The sequence below is a fragment of the Carica papaya genome, chromosome 1, assembly GCF_054855325.1.
Source record: "Carica papaya isolate Zhongbai chromosome 1, ASM5485532v1, whole genome shotgun sequence".
NCBI lineage: Eukaryota > Viridiplantae > Streptophyta > Magnoliopsida > Brassicales > Caricaceae > Carica > Carica papaya.
Window position 1 is genome coordinate 7471787 of NC_142309.1, and position 11360 is coordinate 7483146.

General features: G+C 35.7%; 1 protein-coding gene across 1 annotated transcript; it reads right to left on the reverse strand.

The window, feature by feature from the left end:
• Positions 1–5797: 5797 nt before the first annotated feature.
• Positions 5798–6575, reverse strand: LOC148269140 (uncharacterized). The gene is made up of 3 exons (XM_088217478.1): positions 6361–6575; positions 6200–6261; positions 5798–6103 (listed from the first exon to the last, which is right to left on the reverse strand). The coding sequence occupies exons 1-3, from the start codon at positions 6425–6427 to the stop codon at positions 5987–5989; spliced, it is 246 nt and encodes an 81-aa protein (XP_088073604.1). The 5' UTR covers positions 6428–6575; the 3' UTR covers positions 5798–5986.
• Positions 6576–11360: the final 4785 nt, after the last annotated feature.

The window sequence follows — 11360 nt, forward strand, 5'->3', positions numbered from 1 at the left end:
AGAGTGGAAGTGGGAATATATCACAATTGATTTTGTGACAGGATTGCCTAGGGCACGCTCGAGACATGATACCATCTTGATAATTATTGACTGCCTCACCAAGTCTTCCCATTTCTTCGCCATCAAGATGACCGACCCATTGGATAAAGTAGCAAGAATATATATCCAGGAGATAGTCAGATTTTATGAAGTGCTAGTGACAGTAGTGTCCGACAGTAGTTGCCCAAGTTCACTTTTCGGTTCTGGTATAGTTTTTAACAAGCCATGGAAACGAAACTGTCATTTAGTATTGTATTCCACCCTCAGACTGATGGACAATTAGAAAGGACGATCTACACACTTAAGGATATGCTCCGAGCTTGTGTTCTTGACTTCGAGGGCCATTGGGATGATCATTTACCCCTAATAGAGTTCACCTACAATAACAGCTATCAAGCAAGTATCGACATGGCTTCGTATGAGGTGTTGTATGGCTGCCCATGCAGATCACCGATTTGTTGAAAATATGTGGGTAATAGAAGATTGTTCGATCCAGATCTTGTGGTGGAGACTACAGCCAAAATAGTTAAGATTAAGAAGAACATCCAGACTGCTCAGAACAAGCAGAAGAGTTTTGCGGATACCTGAAGAAGAAATTTGAAATTTGAGAAAGGTGATCGGATGTTTCTTAAGGTCACTTCGTTCAAAGAAATCAGTAGATTTGGCAATAGGAGGAAACTAAATCCCTTGTTTATTGAGTCATTTGAAATCTTAGACGGAATTGGCACCGCCGCCTACAGACTAACACTGCCTCTAGAACTTTTTAGGGTTCATAATGTGTTTCATGTGTCCATACTATGCAAGTACAACCCGGATCCCTCTCAAGTCTTGGCCCAATAGTCTCTTTCACTCCAGGAAGATCTGTCATACGAGGAGGTATTGGTCGGTATAATGAACCGAAAGAACAGAGTACTCCGCAACCAGAGAATTCTCTTCATTAAGGTCCTATGGTATAATTACACACAGAGAGAGGTCACATGAGAGCTAAAATCAGATTTCAGAGCCTAGTATCCCCAACTGTTTGATTGAGTGAAAAAGAGACGGATTTGAGGGACTAAATTTCTTTTAAATGAGGAAGAGTTGTAATACCCGGAATTAATTTTAAAATATTTAAAATTAATGTATAAAATATAATTTTTAAATTTATAAATTTTTATTTAATGTAAAAATTAAGAAAAATAGGTAGATGATGAAATTGAAAATAATTTTATGAAAAAAGGGTGGCATTTTAGGTTATGGAGGTATTTTTGAAAGAAAAATTAGAAACTGATGGTCAAGATATAATATAGGAAAAATATGCCATGTGGGACTGCCCAGTTAGCAGCCCCGACGAACCGGAGTGCGCCGCGTGGCAAGACACGTTGACATGGTGCCACACGAGAGGCCACATTGGCAATCTGTGTGCCTGCGATCGAACAGTCCAGATTTGTTCCCGTACGTGTGGACGATCCGGATTCGTTCCCTCCTCAGGCACGATCGGACTGTCGCGATTAAAGACGATGAACAGTCCAGATTCGTTCCATCTTTAAACGCGATCGTACGGTTCAGATCATATCGCGATGAACAATACAGATTTATTTTCTATTTAAACGCGATCGGATGGTCCAGATCAAACGCGATGGACAACCCAGATTAAAAAGAGATAGATATAAATACCTCACTTCACACCAAACCCTAACCCTAGCTGCCAGCCCACCCCCAATCCCCGTCAAAGAAGAAGAACCAGTCCCCGAGAAAGGAACCAACTACACCCGCTGCCACGCTGGAGCCACCTCCGACCGCCAGAAAGAGGTAAAAATTCTTCTAGTCTCTCGAAATTTGATTTTGAATACCTCCATGACCAAATTGGAGCCAAAGGACCAGCGAATGGGCCGAAAACTGCGAGTAATGTCCGGCGGCACTGCCGTAGAAAAAATCAAAAACTGCCTCCGATGAGGCCCTTCCCGATTTCTGTTTCGTGCAATTTTTCTACAATTGTACTTACCGTTCTGTTTTCTACAGGTAAACCGAAGAAAAATACCCAACCGCAAAGGTGAGCCGACAAATCCTCCTTATTGGAAAATTCTGCCAGTAGTGAGTTTTTATTTTTCAACTTTTTTCGGCCAATTAAAGCCCCTTAACGTATTTTCTCACAAGGATGAGTATAAAACCGGCCAAAATTGACCAAAACTGGCTGAAAACGGCCAGCCTGAGGCAAACCAATGCCACGGGCAGCGGTGTCGTCGTCGCCGCCGCCATGCCATAATTTTGAAATTGGTCGGAAAGGGTTTCTAACACCAATTTTAGATTTTTTTGGAGTATTTCTAGGTACTTGGAGCGTGTTTTGATCTTCGAAGAAAAATTCAGGGAACCTGGAGACCATCAGTAGGCGCAAGTGAAAGCTTAACATTTCGACATCGATTCATGTAAGAATCTCTCACCTTATTTCTTGTTATGGAATTGAAGTTTAATTATAAATAATACGGTATTTTGCGTAATTTAGAAAATATTCATAATTAATTATAAGTTATTAATAGAGCCAGAACTGATTATTTATTACTGTTTGTCATGTTTTAATTGATTGTTTGATTCTACAGTTTCAAATGCATGATAATACACTGGAATTGGTAAGATGATTTGGTTATATTTTTTTGATGTATGTATTGCTTGTTTTGCATAATTTATAGTTAAATTGTGAATCTAGAAATTAAATGTAAGCGAGAAATTGTTTGATTAAGTGAATGGATGAATGGTAGCCTTACTGGATATCTTGAGTGATGGTGGACGGAGCAGGTACATAGGGAACCCTACCGTGAATATTGTCTCATACCAGACGGGGTATCGAGAATTGATATTTTGGTGCTCATACCGAACGGGGTATGAGGACGACCTGTTTTACTCTCATACCGGACGGGGTATTGAGGGATGATATTTTTTAGCACTCATACCGGACGGAGTATGGGGACGGCCGGTTAGTGAAAAATGTTGAATAAAAGTTCACGCATAGTGAAGACATCCCTATGGACCCCTATGGATACCAGTAGACAAATAAAAGAGAAAGTTGTTGTTCTAAATATTTAAATATGAGATTATGATATTAGTTATGTTATTGCCTCTATAGGTCGATTTTTAGAAATCTCATTATGGTAAGTATACGGTAAATGATTTTATTTATGATAAATAAATTTACTTAAATAAAGAGTTCAATTAGTTGTTTTTATGATTTCTACCAGCCTTCATTTCTGTATCGATGAGAAGTATAACATTCTTACTGAGGTAGTGTAGCTCACTCTTTTATTAATCATTTCAAATCAAGATGACCAAGATCCGGATCTCGATCTATAAGAGGGTTGCGAATAAGATGTTCAATTGTTTACTTTTCAGTTATTTCTTCGATTTTTTGTTGTTATTTTAGAATGGTCATTCTGTAGCCCTATTAGGTATTTTGAATTATTGTATAAGGAATGTAAACCATAACGCTATTATTTCACTTTCGCATTCAATTTATAATTTATTCCCTTTCTAGTTCCTGGTCATTACAGAATGTCCTTTATTAGGGTATCCAAGGCTGAGCATGGCGCTTCCCTAGACAGCTTTTACAATGAATTTTCTAATTCTCTTACCCTAAGCAAGCTTCAGCCTTTCAAGACTTCATAAAGTTTTGTAACCATTAAGGAATTGTGACAATTTTGTGTGTAACTCCCATATGCCATCTTGCCAAATAGTCTTTAGTAAATCCACTTGTCGAAGTGTTACCATAATCACCCTCATTGAACCATCCATGTTAAGCTTAAGCCAACCAGGGCTAGCTGTCCAAGGATACTATTGAGAGAAGTCTAAAACTTTTGAACTATCTAAATAATGTCATGTTAGATGGATTGGTTTTGCATGACTTGATAACAAAAATAACTTCGTTATGTTTTTTTCCACAAAATCCCTACTACGATAAAAGAAATCAATTTTTAACTTTCAATACCACAAATGCTTAAATTAATATTCAAGTTCCAAGAGATCCTCTTGTTAAAAGAAATAAAAATGAAAGCATTAGAGGACATTTCATCAATTAAATCAAACAACATGTTTTGTTAGTGGAAAATCTCGAATTGCATGTTAAGTATCTCTTATACTCATATATCATCTGGCGCATAGGTCATCCCAGTGATGTGTCTATATTTCTTATCAAAATTTGTCGAAGAGACTTTTAAAAGAAAAAAATCACATGAACTATCTAACACGTTTTAGTATAGGCAAAGTCCATATACTCTTTTAGTATCCCATGAAACTAGTCTTCTAATGGAGAGCTCATGAGAATGTTGGTTGATTTAACTGTGAATCTATCATTACTTTAATTAGACATGTAGGTTGTTCATGTTAATATCTTTGGGATCACCTTTACACTTATAATCACAAGACATACCAAGTTAGAAAAAATGAGGGGACAAAGTGCTTTCCAAGGAGATAGGATTGTTGATATGATAGATTTAGCAAGAATTGTAATTCCAGTTATAAAGAGATAGGGAACATGTCATCCCACAAAGTCTCTTCTATCCTTGATCAATGATATCCTAGTATATGTTGCAAGTGATTCTATAGTGAAAAAAAGGCACCCTTAAATATCTCTCAAGATCATTAATGTGAGAAATATGTGTATTTTGATTAAGTTATACATCGTCTTCCTATTGACATTTTATGAAATCTCTAGTGATCTCAAATTAGCACAGACGTGTGGAGCATTTCTTTATCATTTACATTTAACCTTTAGATGCTATTGCAAACAAATGATATCGCTAAAACATTGGCATGGGCTTGTGGACCAAGTCAAAAAAGTATACGACACTCTTTTAATATTGTATTGTACAATGTTTTTACTATTTAGTGTTAAACCTTCATTTTTTTTTTGGGTAAGATTTTTATCCATGCTATGATATGCCTCAATATTTTGATATATGAAAACATCATTTTGTTCTACACCGATTTTTATTTTAGTTAACTTCAAGAGTAATTATTATTGTTTATTGACTGCATAAAGTATATCTACTATGCCTTACATGTATTAAAGATTTATTCCACGAACAAGTTGCATTTTAACATGTCTTAACTCTCAAGTAAAGGTAAAATTTGATAGGTTTAAAGGAGAGAGATTATGGGAGAAATTACAAGAGAGGAAAAGGATTTTAATTATTATTGTTATTATCATTATTATGCTTTTTATTAAATAAATAAAGAAGATTAACCAATTTACAAGTAAGGATAATAATAAAAATTATTAAATAGAATAAAAATTTTAAAAGTTAAAAGCAAACTTTTTACATGCGCAAAACTGATTAAAGCTCCTCCTATCAAAAAAACATGATTAAGTTTATTGTTAATAACAAGAAATACATGTTAATTAATCATCGAGCTGATTATCATTTGATGAAGCAGATGAGATCTCGTCTCCCTCAATCCCCCAATTCTAATTATGTAACAGATTCTTCAAACAATTAACAAATCACAACATATATACTCTGCCAACCAAATTAAAAGGGTTTTTTTTTTTTTTAGTTGAAAAAACTTAATTATGTTCTTGGTTCGTCTGAAGATATATGGTGTTGAATCAAAATTTATATTACCTTCAATTTCTTCTTTTGTTAACAATTGGAAGTTTTTAAGACAATTCAACTGATTATTTTTGGAATTACACAATTATAATATGCTTTTCTAATGAAAACATGCAAATAAATATTCCCCAATTCAAATCTGCACCTTATAGAGAGGAGTAGAAATTTACAGCCAAAAAGAGGGGAAGCTTTTAAGTCAGATCATATACATTTCACACAGACAAACATACATATATATATATATATATATTAACATTTCTATCAAATATTACATTTGGGGGGGGAATAATTAACAGAACACTCTCTGTTTTCTCATCATAACAATAAAATTAATTAACTACAGGCTGCAATAGGAAAGATAATTAGAATTAACCTTGTGCTGGTGGTGGAGGGCTTAGAAGGAAACCAGTTTTGGGGTTGGTGTTTGGACCTGGATCTTGATAATCCATCACTTCAATCATCTCTCTGGATTTTCCTCCGCTTTCCTGCAAACCAAACACCCATCAATCCTATTTTTATATACCCTCAGAAAATCACTTTAATACAAGACAAATAAAACCCACGAAACCAAATTAAATAACCTCAATTTGGTAACTGGTGGACTCTCCATTTTCAGCTGTCGCCATCGCTTTCCTTCCAAATCCTTAAAAGTGACAAAAACAAAACTAAATCTGAGAACAGAGAAGAAGATTTTAAATAAATTTTGAGAAAAGAAAAATAAGGGGAAAGCAAGAACAGTTACCATGGGAGAAGGCGAGAAGCAGAAGCACCGAAAGAAGAAGAAGGTTGAGAAAACATGACCGACCCATTATTGCTTGTACACTTCTTGGAAGTGGGTATGCCTCAAAAACTTAAATTATATACTGAAATCGAAAAGAGAGAAAACCAGTTTTTCTAGGTCACTAGGAAGCTGCTTCAGCTTCAGATCCGATGACGGGGGCTTCTACTCTGTATTTATATAGGAAAATATTTTACTTCTACGCGGATTACCATCATATCACATATACACCCATCATGAGAGAGAGAGAGAGAGAGATATACATATATATATGTGAAAGTGCTTGAAGATGAGCTGTTGAGTAGCAGCAGTACGCTTATTTATTAAGAGGGTTGGCTTGGAAACTGGCAACTGCTTTTGTCTGTGGCGAAAAAGGAGAGCTTTTTTTAACGTTTTTGGAAATAGCTTTTCGATAACGTCAATGAGAAAATATCCAATTTTTTTATTCATATTTTTACGGCTTTTCATTCAACTTTTCTTCACAAAAAATGGGGGTTGAAAAGGGTCTTTTACGTTACGAAGTTGGAGACATCAACGAAGGTGAGTTTATTCATATTTATTATATATTAAACTATCGAATCGAATTTCGACCCATCAATTCTTAATATGAGTTCATCTTTGATATTTACTTAATACAAAAAAATTTATATATTATGTAATAATAAAAAAATATCTATTATGTATATATATATATATATAGGATTAACAGATGAAGGGAGGATTAAAAAATGTGATGAGAGAATAAAATATGAAAAAATAAGAAAATGAATTCTTCAAGTTTCATCCAATGTGAAAATAGGTAAGTGTTCATTAATTATGATTAGTATTATAATTTTAATGCAATATGAAAAGTTAAATAATTATTCTTTGCGTGCATATTTTTTTTTTTAAAAAAAAACTTTGAATTAAATAAATGATCTTCTACCTAAACTTATTTAAACACAAATTAAAGAATATATTTGTTATTCGGGTTGACTTCTTGAATCATATTATATTTTTAATTTCTGCGCAAATGGCAACTAAACGTGGATTAAAAATTGAGTTAGGAACAAAATGAAGAAACTATTCTTAATTATCTTATTAATTATTACTTTCAGATGTCACAACCTTGCATACTTTGAACGGATAATTGCAAGTGTATGTAAATCTTAATATAAACAAAAATAATTTTCAAATTCTATGAGAAGTTAAAAGTTTAATACGAGTGTATATTTCACTTAATTTAATAAATAAAAAATATATATTTATGTATAATAAATAAATAATTAAAATACAAATAAACTTCTCAAACAATATATGTATATATATATATATTCTTTTATTGAGTTTGTGTATAATAGAGTTAGTCATAATGGGAAAAAGAATGTCAAAATGGTGAAGTAGCAATTGAGAAGAAAAATGGGATATAACCCACTCCAAGTTTTTGAGAGGACCGATTACAAATGTCAAGTGATCTTCTGCACAATTTATAAGTGGGAGCAATCGTCTGTATGACTAAAAATATATGGTTGGGTTTTGTCTAAAAGATTTGGATTGTATAAACTTCAAGGATTTGCCCAAATCACAAGAAACTGAGAACAAGATAAGGTTATTATTTAAAGACATTTGGGCCGAACACTGTGTTTTTATTTTGTCTTCAAAGACAAGTTAGCTTATGATTTTTTACTTTTCCAGGTCAGTAAATAAGGTTTTTATTTTCTTTAAATATCTTTTCATTTTTCAAGGTTTATCAAGTGTCTCTTTTATTTTCTAAAATTTAGTTGCCTTTTTAAGTATCTTTTTCTCTTTTTTTTTTTAAAAAAAATAGAGGAAATCAATCGAAGACTTTGAAAAAAAAAAATTTATTTTAGAGAGGAGTTATCTAACTCTCTTAGCGGTGAGAATACCTCCTTGGCTATGTGTTTATAGGTTTTAATCCTTCAGAATTCGCATCACTTTATCTACCAACCACTTATCTTTGACTAACATTCACCAATCTTTAATACTACCACTTAAAGCTTTTTAAATAATTAACATTGTCGTTTTAGTGTTGTCTATGTTAAAATCATGACATGAAGACATATTACACTACTAACAACAAAATACAATTATTCCTAAAGAGTATGAAATACTAGCAAAAGAGAATAAACGATGGAAGTTATGCAATTTTTATTAAAATAGATAAAATTAGAATCACTTCATACTATAAATCATGAGATAAACATAAATGTTTAATTGAAAAGAAACTATTAGAAAGATTTGATATTGTGAATTCTCAAGAGAACATCAAAAGACCCTTAAAAGTAATATTTTGGACTCTTTTAGAGATAACAAAAAAAGAAAAACTCCTACTAAGGCCTCGAGGAGGTATGAAGTTGCAACAAGTAGAGGAACTAAACTAAATTTATATAAGAAATTATTTTAAAAAGTTTTAAATCTTGAAACTTGAATATTAAAATAAGAAAGATCTATATTACTTTAACTATTCATCTATGTCTCATTCATCTACTATATTAAAGAGATATCGCCTTAAACTTTAAACATTATCAATTTGATCAATATAATAGGTTGGTACTCTCATTAACTATCGTAATCACCATCTCATAAAGATGAAGTTTCATGGGGTTATTGATGTAATATTTTGTTGACGGTCTACTTTTACACCAAAAAAAAAAGCACGAGATTGATGGTAAGAACCATATATAATTTTAAGGAGTTGTTTAACTAATTCATCGCAATGTTACTAATAACTAGAAGCTAAAAAAAATTTGTATTGCCTTTTTATGAATGAAAAAGCAAATAAATACAGCCCTCCTTTAATGTATTTCACGCTTTATAATATAATTTACTACTATACATAAACTAAATGAGAGAATAATAAACTTGAAAAGATAACGTATTACTCATTTTTATGAAAGTTCAAACCATGAGATTTAAGGTATTCATTAATTCAAAATCGAGAACCATGTAGCGCTCGGGAAATTGAAGAAAAAAAAAAACGTGTGTGCCACGTCAGCAGACCCAGTCAGCAGTCCTGACCAACCAGGACCTGCCACGTGGCAAAACCACGTCGACCGGGGACAGGCCACGTTGGCGATCCGCGTGCGCGCGATCGGACGGCCCAGATCAATCGCGCACACGGACGGCCCAAATTTAATCAAAAACGGACGGCCCAAATTAAATCAAAATGGACAGCTGAGATCAAAAGGCAAAAGGGTATAAATAAGACCCCCCACACCAGACCCCAAACCCTAGCCGCCTGCCCTCGCCGGAGAAGACGAACCAGAAGTCGGCCGCCGCCACCCGCCGCCGCACCGGAGGGATTTCCGACCGCCAATCGAGGTAAATTTCATACCCCCGACTCGTTTTTCCACGCTGATTTCCCCAGTGGCCAAATCGGAGCCAAAATCCCGGCCAAACGGCCGGAAAACACGGCCGAAAGCCAGCGGCGATGCCGCGCCCCTCCTCGGTTTTTGCCTCCGATGAGGCCCTTCCCGGCCTCCGTTTAATGCAATTTTTATATCACCGTGATCACCATTCTTTTCTCTACGGGTTGATCGGAGCCGAATCACCAAAACACGAACTTCACCGGAGAGCCACCGCACCCGAGAGCACCGCCGCCTGTAAGCTTCGATTTTTCGTAAATTTTCGGCCCCCCGAGGGCCGTAGGGTTGTTTTATCGCAGGAACCAATGCGAGTGTGGCCGAATTCTGCCAAAAACTGCCAACCCGAGGCGAACCGCCGCCGCAAGCGGCGGCGCCGTCGCCGGAGCACGGCGGAGCCGCTGTGCCGGAGTTGCGATATTGGCCGAAAGGGGCCCTGGGCCTAATTTGGAATCTTTTTTGGAACACGTGCAGGTACCAGTAGTGCGTTTCAGTTCCCCGGAAAAAATTCAGGGAAAATTAGGGACAACCTGCAAGCGCACTGTGAAGCCGTGTTCGGACCCCGAAACGAGTAAGGACCCCTAACCCTATTTCCTATCATGGTATTAAAGTTCAATAAATGATAAAACGGTATTTCATGAATCAACGAATGTGTGAAATTGCTTAAGGTCGCTAATGGAGCCCGAGTCTAGTGTGTTTGTCGGTTAACTGTTATTTGACCTGTTTACAGTTTTAAATGCAGTATGAGGTTTGATGTTTTCATTTTACAGTTTCGTGTGCATATTTTACTGTTTTACTGATTATGGATTGAATGACTGGAGTATTGATGCTGTATGTTGTCTGTTTGACATAAATTACCGTTTCGCTTGTTTGTATATGGATTGATAATGCTGACTGAGGGAAAGGAGAATGAAAGGTTATGTAAATGGGTAATTGTATAATGTGGTCAGCCTGACTAGATATCCTGGGAGATGGTGGACGGACCGGGTCCGTAGGGAACCCTACCGGGATTATGGTCTCCCATACCGGACGGGGTATGGAGATCTTATGTGTTTTGGCGCCCATACCGGACGGGGTATGGGGACGGCCCGTTTCACCCTCATACCGGACGGGGTAATGAGGTTTATAGTTTTGGCGCCCATACCGGACGGGGTATGGGGACGGCCTTGGAATATGATTTCAAGTGTTAAGGGTTAACGGGTAGCGGGACCCCTATGGATCCCCATGGATACTAGTGGGCTGGTAAATGAGGAAAATATGTTGTGTAACGATTGAATTACGAAAGACTTGATAAGTATTATGTTATACAGTTTATATATGATTTCATGATGATGATGATGTTATTGCTTTCGTATATTGTTTTTATGAATTTCACCGAGGTAAGTGAATGGTAAAGGTTTTATTATTGATAAAATGATTTATTGTAAATTATGCTCCATTGGTCTTTTTGTGTTTTCTACCCACTTTTACCTCCGTGACGGGGAGATATCGTGATGTCTTTACTGGGCTAGTGTAGCTCATTCCTTATTTAATCATTTCATATCAGGAAGACATTGTTCCCGAGCGGTTCCGCAGGAGGACGACGAAGGGGACGCCTAAAGA

Excerpts from the sequence above, each read along its gene's own strand:
- LOC148269140 (XM_088217478.1), bottom strand. The coding sequence starts at position 6,427 with ATGGGTCGGTCATGTTTTCTCAACCTTCTTCTTCTTTCGGTGCTTCTG. Across the intron at positions 6,262-6,360 it reads GCTTCTCGCCTTCTCCCATG|GATTTGGAAGGAAAGCGATG; the intron begins GTAACTGTTCTT and ends GTCACTTTTAAG. Across the intron at positions 6,104-6,199 it reads CCACCAGTTACCAAATTGAG|GAAAGCGGAGGAAAATCCAG; the intron begins GTTATTTAATTT and ends TTTGGTTTGCAG.